General features: G+C 38.1%; 1 protein-coding gene across 3 annotated transcripts in view; it reads right to left on the minus strand.

Annotated features, from left to right (window-relative positions):
- The window catches only part of syt9a (synaptotagmin IXa), a 20,688-nt gene extending 5,612 nt beyond the window's left edge, over window positions 1-15,076 (minus strand). Inside the window, exons 1-4 of one of the 3 annotated variants that reach the window (XM_024295076.2) lie at window positions 14,769-15,076; window positions 14,148-14,407; window positions 3,679-4,174; window positions 2,824-3,379 (exon numbers count right to left, since the gene is read on the minus strand). In XM_024295076.2, the coding sequence (XP_024150844.1) occupies window positions 2,824-3,379; window positions 3,679-4,174; window positions 14,148-14,295 (1,200 nt within the window). In that variant the 5' untranslated portion in view covers window positions 14,296-14,407; window positions 14,769-15,076. Of the gene's footprint in view, window positions 1-2,823; window positions 3,380-3,678; window positions 4,175-14,147 lie in introns of all 3 variants that reach the window. The other 2 variants (XM_024295075.2, XM_024295073.2) reach the window with 2 other exon arrangements.
- Between the last annotated feature and the right edge of the window lie 1,204 nt (window positions 15,077-16,280).

Genomic DNA, 16,280 nt, shown 5'->3' on the forward strand with positions numbered 1-16,280 from the left:
ACCGAATGTTTCACCTTTGTTCTGCTTTCCAAAGATAATTAGCTTGTTTTGTATGGGCATCTGTGGAAGTGTGTTTGATAAGAAGCCTTTGCATACTTTGTGTTTGAGCAAAAGAGCATCAACCACATGTGTTATAACATCACAGTAAATCATAGCAGCAGGACTTACCCGTAAAATAAGGATTTATTTAAAACTTTGAATATTTTGCGGTGCTTCCATGTTTAGCACTAGACACACAAAAAACCCTTAAATTAACCTGCATTCTGGCTTCATTCATCACTTTTTAGTCTTAATAGGAAAAAAAATGTTACTAAATCCAAATAGACACTGATTGTTTTAAAAGCACCAATTGTCTGCTGTTGATACCCTGACACACATCACTAAAGCATGCTTTAAATGTTATCCGTTTTTATCTATCAAATGTATTTTTTTCAGAAATCTTTCACATCTCATGTTTGACACTTGCTTATACCAAATAAAAGTTACAAAGAAATAATATTTAGTTGTAAAATGATTACATGATTCGAACTAACCAGCTGATATTACATGCAAACCATTCATTTTAAGAAGTTGAAAAAAAATCTAAAGAACAATGTATAGTAAAATCACTCACTCTTTTAGCAAAGTAACATAAGAATGACTTAACAGGCNNNAAATGTTACTAAATCCAAATAGACACTGATTGTTTTAAAAGCACCAATTGTCTGCTGTTGATACCCTGACACACATCACTAAAGCATTGTGACGAAGCAGCGTCACAGGTTGCAGGACAGTGCCTGAAGACTTGAATTGTTTTGTTTTTTTTCTTCCTCCTTCTATCCTGTCATTTCTCAGTCATTTAGTTTATAGTTACACCAGACACATACATACATCCAGGCACATTAATCATTCACTTTCACCACAGCCACATTTTATTTAACTCAAAGGGTGCACACTTAGTTTTAAATAGAATGTTACTTACCATCCAGGCTTCCCACCACAAACATTTCAACCAGAGCATTGTACACATCATCATACATATAGGAAACAGGAAGTGGTGTCACCTGTCAGAATTGTAAGTTGTTTTTTTTTTTTTTCCTTTTTCTCTGTCATAATGCTTTTGGTTTCAAACTTGTTTCTGTTAAAGCCATGATTAATAATTTCTTCATTTTAGGTTATTTTTTTTCCAGATATAAGGCTGAATTTTCTGTAAAAGAAGTTTGGTTAATTGGCCTGTGGGAGGGGCTAAGCCTTTATAAGGGGAGAACTTTTCAGTTTGAGACAGAGCAGTCATGGTTGCAGTGGTGGCAACAGGCTCTCCCAAACAGTGTTATGAACTTTGTTGGGAACAATAAAATCCCGTTATTTATTTAAGACCTGGCTCATCTTAGTTCTGAGTATTTCCTGGCTCGCTACAAGAAGAACCCCGCCACAAGCATGCTTTAAATGTTATCCGTTTTTATCTATCAAAATGTATTTTTTTCAGAAATCTTTCACATCTCATGTTTGACACTTGCTTATAGCAAATAAAAGTTACAAAGAAATAATATTTAGTTGTAAAATGATTACATGATTCGAACTAACCAGGTAATATTACATGCAAACCATTCATTCTAAGAAGTTGAAAAAAAATCTAAAGAACAATGTATAGTAAAATCACTCACTCTTTTAGCAAAGTAACATAAGAATGACTTAACAGGCCCATTGAAATTTTGATTTATAACTTTTGAACATGTAGAGACTTTTGAGACTTATAAAGTTTAAGTCAGAAGAATGAGAGAAAATGTATATTTATGGCAATAGATTCTACTCTAAATCAAAATAAAGTCTCCTCATAAATGTTGCATAGACTTCTAGTAACTTAATCCCATAAAGGACTTAAGTTTTGTTTTATGTCCAGGTCTATTTGTAGAAACTAAATCACTGAAACCTGGTCCTTTTTTTTAAGATTTGCTTTGTAAAATACTTTTAACATTTTCAAAACTCCAACAGCTGTGAGAAAGACTGAGCAACTATCTAAAGTAAGGATGTCAAATAAACAGTCCTTGGGCTGCATCCGGCCCGCCAGATGGTTTAATCTGGCCCAGTTATGGAGAGAAAAAAATATAGGGATGTTTGGGAAAAAAAGCACATTTCTAGCCCATTCCTGTGGCAAGTTATGATTTAAAAAATGGCCGCAATGTGCAATTCCACCACTAGGGGAAACAAAGGAAAAGAAACACCGGCATAACAAGAGATCAAGGAATAAATAGCATTTCTTTGCAAGCGCGTGCAACGTCTGGGTAAGAAGCAGTTACGTTCCCTGCTAGCCTCACTGCTATTAAGTTGCTGTAAAAATTATCAGCTGTGACACCACAATTACCAAAATGTGGCTGTCAGAAAGATAATAATAATAGCTCCAATAATAATAAAAATAATAAGGTAAATCTACTAAGTTATTTGAGCCATTTCTTCCAACTGAGAAAAAAGCAAAGCAAGAACAAAGCTACTCATAACAAGTTGACCACAGGTTAATTTGCTATTATGCACCTGGTCCGGCCCATTTGCCTTGAGATCAGATCAGTTGAATGTGGTCCCCAAACCAAAATAAGTTTGACACCCCCGAACTAAAGGAAACTCAGATCCTTGCAAACAGGACATTTTGGAGACTATTGGCAATGACATGTCTCACATTATCAGTTCTGACACCAGCCCATGGAGATCCTACCATGATTCTTCAGTCCTTTTAGGTGGCCTAAGCACTTTTTATTTTGAAGATGTCAAATTACTCATGATATAATTAACACAGTTTTAAAGTTTCAGCTCAAGTTTATGCAAAAAATAAAAACAGAAGTTTAGACTTACCGAGGAAACATACTGTATATCTAGGCAGAGTTTGGTTTCCCTGGGGAAATCTGCCAGCTCCAGGAAGTTATCCACAACCACCTGACCAATAATGTCATGGCGGGAAAAGCGGTCAAAGTCATAGACAGTGAAGTGGAGCTTACGAGTGGGAAGCTCGGAATAAGCCACGGGAAAAAGGAAGACCTCATCGAATATGGGGTTGAGCGTTTTGCGGTGCACCTTGGTTTGGTGCTTGGTCTTCCGCTCAGGCAAAAGGTAGATCTTAACATATGGGTCAGAAGTACCAGAGAAGTCCTTGGCTGGGAGGTCCTCTGCTTTGTGGATTTTTACTATTAACTGTTCCAGGTTACAGTCAAATTTAAGGACAAAGTGGAGGCGACCACAACTTCTTCCTCTGTGGCCGCCTTCATCCCCTTCCATAGAGCAAGGCTGATAGAGTTCAGGCTTGAGACGGCCAAGACCCAGACCCATTCCAGTGAGGGAGTCCTGCCTTTGGAACTGAGCCACATTGAAGTCAGGGTTGGAGAGGTTCATATGTCGCCGAATGGAGCCTTGGCTGTGGACAAAGAAAAAAAAGAAGACGTGATTTGTCATTCCACACACCTTTGAAACCTTCTATTAATACAATTCCAAGTTCACAAACTGCTGTATACCTAAACAAAAAGCAGCAATGTATAAAAACAAGACATAGACAACATTGATGTGGTTTTATAATACAAAGGGTGTTTAACAAATGTGTTAGGAAGTTGATGAAAGATGAGCAGTTTGCTTGGTATTGGAAAAACAGGAGTGATGTTGCATCAGAACATGTTTCAGTTATGATGGAGAGAAACCAACAGAAAAGTTCATACTGACCCAATTTCAGATATTGCGCATCCACCTGGCGCAGGGTCTGTGGTCTGCCGCTGCATTCGAGGATTAGTGTGAATCCCATTCTCTCTGGTTTTACTCTGAGCATCTAGTGCAATGTCTGGAGACGTGTGGCTGATCTTCATAGCTGCCTCTGGTGTGGCCATGACCACAGGTGGGGGTGATACAGGAGTCCCAGGAGCCTCCACTGACACTACAGACGCCACGGGAGTGGGCTCTTTGGTGATTGAACAGTGCGACGACTTACGGCGGTTGTGCATTGGGGGATCCACCGCCGTGTAGACAGGCTGTCGTGGTGTAGGCTGAGAAGGCAGGGGGCTCATGGTGGGATTGATGTGCCCTTGAGGTTCCTTGGTGGTGGGTGAGAGCCCACGTTCTCTCCATGGTATCCAGCAGAGCTTCCAAGAGACGAAGAGCGAGACTCCAAACAGGGCTAAGCCACAGGCAGTCACTACCAGTGACAGCAGACTCACTGATATATCTGAGAGAACAGGCGAAGAATAGGAGGTTAGACGATGAGTTCCCGTGATAACTCGCTGTGTTACAAAGTCTTATAGTCATTGTGAGTGGAACATTTTCAGACAACAAAAATGGGTGTCCAAATGAACTGCATGACTTCCTAAATTTTTCTTAGTCCACAGGTTTGAAATGATTCTAAATGTATGTTTTCCTAAACAAAAGCAGAAGCTGGTGTGATCACATATCTGCACAGAAGCGATGTTCAAAGCAATGACAGTTGTAGTATTTATTCATGAAGTGGAGCATGGTAGACAGAATGAGGGGGGAGATTCTAATCAGCTCCTAAGTCTACAGATAACTTTGAATCGTAGATTCTGTTTTTTATGCTTCTAAAAAACTACCTTTATACAAAAAGTGTCTGTTTTGTAACAAACTTGTTATTTAAACAAGTTATGGAATCTGTGTAGACCCAAAATGTCTCCTTTGGTTGTTTAAACAGATTCGAACTTCATCTATTCCAGTTAATGCTCTTGTGGGCTGCTACAGAGGCAGTGGGAGTATTGTTTATTTTTTACTTTTACTGTAAGAATTATTTTAGGCTAAAGTCTGTCATATAACAGTTTCTAGTTTCAAATCATGACACCAAATATCCCCACACTGCATTTGTTTACACCAGCCCAGGGTGTGCGAGTTACCATGGAAAGGGAGACGAGGTGTGAACCAGCGAGTCGTCAACGGCTTTCTGAATCATTCCTGCTTTCAAGAAGTGGGTGACTTTTCATAAAAGCATTTCTCCAAAACACGAATTAGCAGCTGCATCTCTGCAGGGTGGCTGTCTTCTGCATTTTCAATTTAAATATGTTTTTCCCCGAAGACCTGCAGATTGATTGACAGCAAGTGAATCGTCTCTAAGACTTTATGTTAATGTCTTTTCAACTTAGCATGACAACACGTAGATTCCACGCAAAAAGACAACAATTTCTGCTTTTGTGGAGAGGTTACTTTTCTTGCTAGTAGGTAAATCAAGTTTATTTGTACTTTTCCCTAAAATAATCACAAAATGCTTACCAGCCCATGTCAATAAATATACAAACGAAGTAAAACAAAAATAAATCCTATTATAGATGAAATGCTGTGACAGACTGGCAACCTGTCCAGGGTGTACCCCGCCTTCGCCCATCAGCAGCTGGGTTAGGCTCCGGCACCCCCGCGACCCCGAAAGGGAAGAAGCGGTCAAGAAGATGGATGGATGGATGGATTATAGATGAAATGAACATAAAATTACAAGTTCCTGCCAAAGCAGAAATCTACTTTTAGATAAGAGTCTGCTGAAATAAATGGTCTTCAGGTTCATTTTAAGAGCCTTGGTTGAGTCAATGAGGTGTAGGGAAAGTGGCAGAAAATTTCAGAGTTTGGGAACCATTACTTGAAATGCTGAATATATATTTACTTTATTTGGTTATTTTTATTTATTTATTTATTTATTAATATTACTACTTTTTTCCAAGCCAAAAACTCCTGATCCGATGATTTAACTTACCGATCTTAGGTAAAAAAGTACAAAAAAGTCAGCTTTACATACACACAAAAAAAAAAAAACAATGTAAAGGCTGATTTATGTAAAGTCAAATTAAAAAAAGATATGTACAAGTGGTGCAGTACCAGAAACCAGTAAAATAAAAATCTGTTTACTTCTGTGTCCCTTCAGGGGCTGAGTTAATTTTAAAAATGCTTAATATTTGTTGATAATAAAAGAAATCAAATTAGTGCATTGACAGGGGCATATTTTTTGATTATCAGTGAGGTCAACAAAACTTTCCTCTTCACCTTGCCCACCTAATGACCTACTTTTAGAGGGTTGTGAAGAGGGGGGCCTCATTTGTGCTTTTTTATTGCTGTTCATAATCCTATGGTTGACAGAGTTTACAGTATTCGTCCTATGTCTGTAAGTAATTAAAAAAACAAAATCAGTGGATATAACGTATTTGATCAACACCAAACAAGTGGAAAATAAACCAAAATAAAAGTGCATAGCATATAACCTTAAACCAATTAAATAAGGTCTAAATCTCTGTTGACTCACTTAATACAAAAATAACCATGTATGCAATTAAACTACAAATGTTTTTAAAATATAATCTGAATATGCACATATAATTATGTTTCTAAATTATTTAATGTATGTTGTACATGATGAAGGAAAGTTTGTTTCCTTAAGTAACTCCACATTCAATATTCAAAAACCCACAATTTTAACACTCAAACACTTGGACACCAAAATATTTTTTCTGCTGATAAATCAGACTCGTTGAGTGCATGGGTGGGTGTGGATGAGCAATTATTCTGCATGTGGTAAATGCTTTCTTCGAGGTTTCTGACTCATAACGCATACAATTTACAACCTTCCTGCCTCTATTCACAGTTCATCTTTCAGAATTTGTGGCTCGCTCAGGTCAGATTGAAAGCACAGGCTATGTCTGCTGTCTGCCATTGACAAAAGAATGGCTGAGTCAAAGTTTTTAAATGCCGAGATTTCAAATGTCTTCCTTCCAATGTTTTTCTTCTTTCTTCTACGCAGTTAGTTTGTAAACAAGGTCAAATAAGAGGGTACAGAAAGATAAGAGTTTGGATTTTTTCTTTAGATTAGAAGCAGCCCCGCTCTTGATCATATCTACAGGCAAATGTGCATTGAGCTGCCATTGTCTGATTGGCTAATTACATATTGAATCAATTGGCAAATGGTGGGTTCCAGGGAATGTTGCAGCTGGAAGGAGTCCATGTAATCCACCGTGTAGATAGAAAATATAGCTGCTTTCTGTGAGATTGTGGTTTGTAGCTTTGGTGAATTTACTATTTTTACAGATTAATTTGGATAAAAAATCAATTCAACTAATTGTTAAAGTTGAACTTGACATTTAAATGTCCCTTAATGAAACATATTTAATTAGCTGACAAGTAGATGTTGGTACAAAATATGAATACTTTAATCAAAAATGCACAAAATATATAAATTAACTGAATTATTTATAAATGTGATGATTTTGTTCTATTATTCAAATGTGACCTCCAAAAAGCTTCTGGCAAAAGCATTCCCTTTTGCACGACTGTAGGCTTTTTACAGCCAAACCCAGTCTACCAGTTAGCTTGTAATGAATTGCAAAATGCTTTTTAAAATTGCCTGTAAATTGCATATTGAATTGTCAACTCAAATGTGAATTGTCATTTAAATCATGGGTGGGAAAACATCATCATTCTATGCATAAAAAATAAATGCAAAATCTCAGTTTGTTGAAGGAGACAGTTTAAGGAGGTTTTAATGAGTCATTCACAATGATGTGAGGAATAAATATTAACATATTTAGATGTTTATCTCACATTGTTGGTGTTAGGTTTAGTCTTACGATCCACTGAATGTTGGGTTGTACATTTTTTGCAATTTTTTATTTTTTTATTTTCCATGGTTTTCAACAAAAGTATATTAGGCTTAAAACTGATTGGAAATGGGCAAATAGTTTTACTATGTCTTAAAGGATTCTAGTACTATTTCCAGTAATGTACTGTCAATAATAAAAAATGGAAATCATGTTCAAAAAGTTCTATGAATGGGGTTTGGGCTGCTGAGGCACCCACCTACCACCTATCCGGTGGTGGGCCCACATGAGAGTAATCCCACTGTGTTTTTTTTAGGGGGTTACCCAACCAGGGTAGCCGGGTGCTCACCTTCGAGCCCCAACCCCACAGGTCTGGCTCCAGAGTGGGCCCCAGTTGATGCCAATCCAGGGGTTTCTGAGCCGATCTTTGTCTGGCTTGTCAGCCAAGACCAGTCTGCCATGGGAAACCCTTCCAGTGGTAAAAGCCCTGAACAGTTTCGCTCCTGGGATCACTCAAGTTCTCAAACCCCTCCAACTCGTTAAGGTAGTTGTTCAGGGATGAGATGAGTCCCCTGGGTAGACCTCTCTAGGATGACCGGGGATTACTTCAGAGTCCTCGCAGTGGAGTTGGAGGAAGTTGCCTGGGAGAGGAAAATCTCATCTTTGCTTAGACCCTAGACCCGGTCCCGGATGAGTGGAAGAAGATAGATGGATGCAAACCATGTTAAGATATAGTACAAATATAGTAATGCACTAGTCCACTCTACAGTATCTACCAATGTTTTGCTTGCAAAAAGCTACCTTTAGAAGCCTTTAAATGTTTTAAGCATAAAAAAGTAACTATGACATTTAACCCTGGTTCTATCTTATGGGGTCCAGATGACCCCACCCTTATATTGAGGTGTGATTCCTTCCATGACAAAGGTAGACAGGATTTTATATTTCCCACGCACACCAGTGAAGACAAAAAAATCCAAGAAAAAAAAAAAAAGATCAGCACGTTGGGCCTACATGACCCCACTTTCAACGTAAACATGCATAGAATAACACAAGGGTTAAAAAGGAAAAGAAGAGTTTTGTCTATTGGGAGTAAGAAAAATACAAACTCAGGTCCATTTCTATAAAAAATTGAAATAAAGAAGATAAGACAATCATGTTTTATATGGTAATGTTCACTATAAAGTAATGGATAATTGGGGTTTGAATACCTGTTAAAGACTTTGAAGCCACAGTACAAAGTCACTGGAGGCATGGAAGTATTTACAATGTTTATGACTCCTCTGAGTGAGTTTTTAGCCTTAGTTACATGCATTTGTACGAGGATTGACTTGTAAGCGTGCTTTGGGCTGTCTGGGCCCGTAGAGGATCACAGAGAGGAGTGGCTGCATCTTAAAGGGAGCACAAGTATGTCTTGCAGTTTCCCTGTGGCTCATAAGGCTACCTTGAGGGATGTCATAAAAACAGAATGTACCTGTTGAGCGTGTGGTAAGTGTACCATAAAGTGTTTGTAAGGACTTCCAGAACAGGTGATACTGTCATAGTGTCCTAATTCTATAGTTTAGTTGTTAGTACGGTGAATGTACTGGCTCCTTGATGACTCCGCACAAATGCTTTACGAACGGGGTGTGCACAATGCACAAGTGCTCGTAGAAAGCTAACACATACTATGCTTTGATCCCCTCCTTCCTTCATTTCTAACAGTCAGGTGCAAGAGGCGAGCAAGGAGCACAAGTCTTATTTGAACAGCACTAACTGGCTCCTCGTGCAGGGTTTGGGAGGAGCTGAACAAAGGAAAAATCTGCACAATATGCCTACATTTCACCTAACTCACCCTTCCTTATCTCTATGTATTGCTTGAGTGTTCATCACGACTTGTAGCCCACTCCATTCCCATAGGAAAAAGTGTGCTTGATCATTTTCACTCAACTGGCACCGCAAATGGTCAACGACTTTGATGTTTCCTGTGGGCCACCGGCGTGCACTGTACAGGTTTGCTCATCTTTCGCCCACAGACAACCTGTATCCATCTATAAGGACAAAGACCTTTGTAGTATGGAGTACTTTTAGTTAAGTTGGTGGCGTAATTACACATCGAAGTTCTGTTTTTTCCACCTGTCCTGGGAAAGATCGGCAAAGGATCAAGTTTTACGAGAGTTACGAAAACATTTGCATTATTTTTGTTAGCATATGAGTAGTATTTGGCAGTTATGACTTTAAAAGACCTAAACAAAAAGCCAATATTTCAAAGGAATCTTACGACATGCCTTAATTAGTAAATAAATGAATAATAAAGTGTGTTTGATGTGACAATGCAATAAACTACAAAGACCTGAATGATTCCATAGTTTCAGCAAAAAACATAAATGAATAAATAAATAAGCATCAGAACATAATTACATCTAAACAAATGGTTATAAAAGATTCACATTGGCCGGCCACCTGAGGATTCTTCCTTCATTTCAGCCCCAGGCTCCACACCTGAGCCACACTTGCTGACAACAGCTCAGTCCCCAATGTTTCAGCCTGGTTTGTCTTATTTTGACACAATCAAGGCTTTCTCATAAAAGTACTTAAGCATCTAGGCCAACCACCTTCCCCTGAGCTTTGAACCCTGCTACACCTAAGCACACCTGCCAACCTCCTCTCCATTTTTTAGCATTTCTAATAGAATTTCATGCTGCAGCATTTTCTTCTTTGAGGAACTTAATTAGCCTTTAATCTCTGAAGAAAACTGGTTTTCTTTAAAGTCTCACCCCAACTATATATATTTTTTTATTGTAAAATTGTTCCCAGTAGTCTTTTATTATGATTTTTTTTTTTACTTCTTGGCCAAAATCAAATACATATAAGACATATATGACATTTTTCATTTGAGGAAAATGAAGATGTACATTGATCTATTTGTCTTCAAGTGTTCGCTACATGCATCAGAATGAAGCTGAGCAGAAAGATTTTGGCACGTTTAAGTTTGTGTCACAACTAAGAGCTTTGTCAAAAAGGGAGTTTCTATCTACTCTTGATTCATCACAAATTGAATAAAGAAATACTCAAAAATGCAGTTTTAATTTTATTTTTTTATATTATATATGTCCTTCATCAGGGGAAAATGCTACAAGAACATGCTAAATACACATTTTTTTTTTTAGTTTTGGTCTTAAAAAGTTATTTTTTTATAGGTCTGCTTTTTCCACCTAAAACTTTCTACTTTTCATATGCTGAACAAGCAAACACCATTAGCTGCATACTTGAAAGTGCTTTTTTTTGTTCTTTTTCTTTTTCATTACACTAAATATGAAAGTGTAAAAGAGTGCTGAAAGTTAAACAGCTTTAATCTAAACAAAAAAAAGACAAAAACATAAATGCATGCATTACTTTGTTAAAATAAACTATTTATCTAGACACTTTATTTCTTTGCACCACTTATTTTGGGCATCAGTATGAAAAATGTAACTATTGTTGTAACATTGTCGTTTATTTGGATGCAGCAAATTAAGAAGCATTATCACTTAAGCCTTTCAGAATTGCAAATTCTCTGTTGTAAAAACTACTATCCTGCAGAATATTTGAATACATTTCTATTGATGAACAAAATAACTTAATACAGAGCAACACTATTTGAAATATTTACATCACCCCAAATCTTGAAACCAATACAATTCCAGCATACCTATTCTGTAACTCCAGCAGCTCTGTCTAGTGTGAGACTGGTTCTGTGTGTGGGCACTGTCAGAGTTGCCACAGGAACTCAGACCAACTGTGCTTTCTGTGCTGAGCTGTGAGATTCTGTGAACACCAAAAGAAACTGAGAATTATGGGAGAATAATGTGGAATAATGATGTCGAGAAACTGAGCAATTTGCCGTCAGAGGACACTGAGCCCACAGTAGTCAGTTTGGCAGGCTGCCCCGCCTTGGAGATAAAGATTCTTAAGATATCTGGGGAAAATCCAGAGACTGACAACAGGGAGGGCGGACCAAATTTAGAGAGCAGGACATTCTAAGGTGCGATAGTGTGGGAGGTGAGCAAATGCTGAAAAAGCAATGTTCTGCCTCTGAGATGTATTTTCTCCAAGCACAAGTCTCAGTGGGCTCTTGATTCATTCTAGATTGGAAATATAAGCTTCTGGTCCATATTTGTCATGTTCCAGACTGAATCCAATCCAGAAAGTATGAACAGATAGAAGGATCCACAGTAGCTGCAGCAGAGAACCGATATCTTCAGGTATTTGGCAGACACTTTCATCGCAAATCTATTAAAACTATTCACCCATATAATGCATTTTTTTGTAATATTTTAATGATTCATTTTAAATCATCGTTTTTCCTTTTTGAGTTGCAGGGGAGACTTTAGACAAATAAACCTAGAAACGAACCTCAACTAAGTATGACGGGTCTTATCATGTTTATTAAACTATATGCATAAAATGTGATTACATTTTCATATAATTAAGATTTTATTAGAAGGAACAAGGACAGAGGTTAGCTGCCTTGAGGTGTGTGCACAGAGTAGATAGCAGAATACTGAATCAGAAAAAGGGATGAACCATCTTCTTTTGTTCCACTTTGTCTATTCTGTTTAAAGAGCACTTGTCAGACCACTGCCAAAGAAACCCACCTTCGACCCCACGTTTGTGGAAAATTTCAGGCTATTCTCTCTTATTCTATTCTTAGTAAAAAAAAAACAGAGTACCATCAACCTAAAACTCTACAATAATGACTATTCAACTGTGGAACTGGATCTTTGTTAAAGACATTTGCAGCATTTGGCCCGTTAATCCACCAATCAACACATCTATAAGTGAACTGGACATCTCTGGCCCAGTTTTTGAACAACCGAACTCTTAATATGAAACATTTCTACATTATTTGGCTTGAGAAGGAATTACCTTCTCCATGCATCTCAGCTTTTCTTATATTTTCCCTTATGTATTAGTGCCATTACCTTACAGACATTTGAAGACAAAAAGATGCTCACTTAATCCAATGCAAAAGTCCAGTTTGATGACCTGCTTAGCTATAGAGAAAATATATTTTTACAACTTTACAATTTTGGAGACACAACTTAACTTCTTGTGCAGGAACTTTTAACTTTTCTCCTTGCAATGCACTCACAACAGCCTGCACAATGAAACATCTGCAGATGATCCATAAAGCAGCAGCATCTCACTTTTACTCCACTACAAGGACTTATGTCACATCACTGTTCAGATCTCTGCACTGGCTTCCTTTGGTTGCCTTCACCTTCACAGCCCTCATGTTTTCTGTCAACTTAACAGCCCTGTATTCCCTAAATATCCTCAAACAGCTCTGTGATCCAATCTACGTCCATTTCCTCAACATGCTCTGCCAACTACCAACAGTGGTACCTGCACCAAAAAAAAAAACGTTCCATCCCCAATAATCAAACAAAGAAGTTCCCTCTCAACATTCTACAAACTGTTGAGGAGCATTTTTTGCAACTTCCTGACTTTATTTGAAATGCCCTCAAGCTAAAAATGTAAAATAAATAAATAAGAACTGTATCTCAATTAAGTGTTTTATTCAATGTACCCCACTTTTAATTTGCTCTTGGTAAAAGAGTTTGTAAACTGGCTAGATGTGTAAATATTTCACACAACTTGTCAGAGCAAATAATTATTTTACCACCTGTTTGTATGAGCTAGATTTCCAATACAAATTCTGTTAAAATGTCATTGCTCTAAAATCCAGCTATTATTTTTCTTTTTTGATCAAAATGTGATCCAATTACTTGTTTATTGATCACACTGACTGCTTTAGATTGCCATGATGGTCATAAATCACCAGCAAGTCGATGTTTTCTGTTTAGTTAAAACTTTAAATTAAAGAGTCAAACAAAGTTAACCAAGAAAAAATCCACAGTAATTCTGATTGAGAACGAAAAAAAAAGTTTGATCTGAGTCAGTGTGACCTCACTTTTCAGTTGAGGCATGCATCACACTTGTCACCTGTCAGCTGCATCAGAGCTGAAATCAAAGTTACATTTTAATCTATTATATTTGCTAGTTTTAAAAAGAGAAGCCATGAAGGATCAATATAAAAAACTGAGAAGTAGTATAGGTTTGAAAAAGTGTCATGGAAGATTGCATGGATTGTTATGGGTCTTTCTTTAAAACACTTTTATGCAGATGAGCAGTGGATTCATTGAGGAAATGATGTTCACAGACATTTATGTGATTCATTATCTGCTTTGGTTTAGTTTGGTGCACAAAAGATAAACCTCATTCTGGAGAAGTTGGGTAAAGCATACATTTTTAAATTGTTCCTAAGATGACATGAGCCAATGAAGCGCCCACTTCCCACATGCCACGAGGAGAGGCGCGTTTTTCCACTTTGTGCTTCATTTAGGGGCAGACGTGAGACGGATGAAAGAAATCAACCAAACAGTTTGCTTTTCAGGATGTTGATCTTATCTGAAAACTGTTATTATAACTTGATTTCAATGGTTGTTCTACCAAAAGTGTCATGCGTAAATTAGCCCCTATTAGTAGAGTATTTGCAAAAGCCTGAACCTTTTGTGTGGTTGTCAATGAAGGAAGTCACACGTGCGTTCATTCAGCTGAACTCCCGTGCAGCCCTCCACAATACGCGTGCAAACGCCGTCTCACCTGAATCTGAGTACCGTGGCCTGGCGAGATCTCGGAAATAGTAGATAAAATCCGCACAGTTTTCATTTTCCACGTCCCCCTTCGAGCAAAGATCTGACAGGAGTTCAAGTGCCTTTTGACAAATCTCGTCATCTCTGTCTCCAGGCATTTCCCACCAGCATCCTTATAAATGGAGGGTCTCGTCGGCTCCTATTCCACGCTGATCAGCACGGCTTCTGGAGGCGAGTAGCGGCACGCCTTCCTGCACGAAGGGTTACGCACTGATTCAGAAAAAAGAAGGGAAAAAATGAAAAGGTAGTAGTCCTGATCCAGAAAGGGTATCCCACTCGTGAAACAAGAGGAGTTTTTTTTTTAATTATTTTTTTATATAACCTTCAATGAAACAGTCCTCTCACTCCGCTCAAAGCCACCGGTTGAATCCACGCACCGCCTCTGCGGCGACGTGCGCTCTCCAGCGTGCTGAAATGCGTGCCGAGCCTCAATAGCTGCAAATCAATGCTCTCTCGCTCTCTCACCTGCCGATCCTTCTACTTGTTGTGCCCTGAACCCGCCGGATTCTGCTGCACACTTTTACTGTTGCGAGTCAAAGCGCTAAAGAGGCGCATTTGCGAGCTCAATTACCTGTAGCAGGCTTGGATTACTTTAGTGCCTCGTCGAGCCTGGTTCGGTTTTACGTTCCTGCACATGCCCAATCAGAGGATGACACCCCCCCTTCCTCGTGATATCAATTCACCCCTCGAGACACAGCAGGAGCATTCATCACCTCAAAACGCCGCTCACACATGCGCATCCGCTCACGGAGGCGCATCGGTAAAAGCAGCTTTTTGTTGTCACTTGAGAGAAGTTATTCTGTAAGTATAGAGTCTTCATCTTATGGTTTTATCGCGGCTATAGCTCAGCAGAGTCACACATGAATGGTTTGTCCACAAGCCAAACTAATTAGTATGCACGCCCCTCCAGGGGGAAGGGGGGCATTTATTTATCGCTTCATCTTTCTGCTGTTTTAAATCGCTTCCGGAAGTCTTACAGCCCAATTGTAATCAACGAGATGGCAACAACAAATTTCTCATGGGACACTGTGTGTCAATACCTCCGTCAACGTGGTGTTGGACCCCTGATGAGCTGCAAAACCGTCAGGTTCAAATCATCTCTATGGGGCAAAAACACAAACCATAACATATAAGGAGGAAATCTGAACGTTTTTTTCTGACATTTTAAATATTTCTTCTAATACTTATAAAATAGATTTAGAAAAATGCAAGGAAAACAGAAAGAAAGATAAATGGTGTTGTTGTTTCTGTGATTTTCATTCATATTCCTCTCTGAACAAAGCAGCTTAGTCCTCTTCTCCCGTCAAAGACAGTGCCTAATGAGCTGTGCATTATCCTGTTGTGCTGCTCTCGTATAAATGGGTTGTTATTGCTTCTCTTTCATTTGTCATGTTCCTGTTGAAAGTTCTCAGCATGCAAATCCAACAAATGAAAAGGATGATAGAATGCTTCAAAGATACTGAGTCTTTTTGAGGAAAATATTTTTTTTTTGAGTTGCTGCACACAAAAACAATAATTTAGAGGTAAAAAAAAACAAAATGGCAATATTTCCTTTTGTTATTTTAAAGCTAGGGAATATTGACGGACCAAATCATTTTTTTCTCATGAAACCTTAGTAAATACATTGAAAAATACATTTTTATTATATATATATTATATTTGCTTGTATTTAAAGTCTGTATTTTGATTCTGCTCCTCACTTTGCGATTCTGACACACCTGGTTTGAATTCTAATCACAACAGCTGCTGCTTGTTGTTTTGATTAACCCCATTAATTTTGAAAGCTCCAAAGATGACTTTTTCTATCCAATCTTTGAGTTACTTCTGTTTTCTTGGCACTCATTCATAGGTTTTGTCATGTATTTGTTAACGTTTTAATATTTTCTAATATCTTTTAATACGTTTGACTGCTGCTTCTTGTCCTGTTATCCAAAATCCATGACATCAAGTTAATGAACACACATTCCTATACTGAAACTACATCAGGGTTGAAGATATTTTTGGTTTACCTCAGAATGCATCAAAGACTTCTATTGGATGTAGGTGTTTATGTAAATTTTTTCCTTCTCTTGCAGTTAAGGAG

This window comes from Oryzias melastigma, linkage group LG3, assembly GCF_002922805.2.
Source record: "Oryzias melastigma strain HK-1 linkage group LG3, ASM292280v2, whole genome shotgun sequence".
NCBI classification, from domain to species: domain Eukaryota; kingdom Metazoa; phylum Chordata; class Actinopteri; order Beloniformes; family Adrianichthyidae; genus Oryzias; species Oryzias melastigma.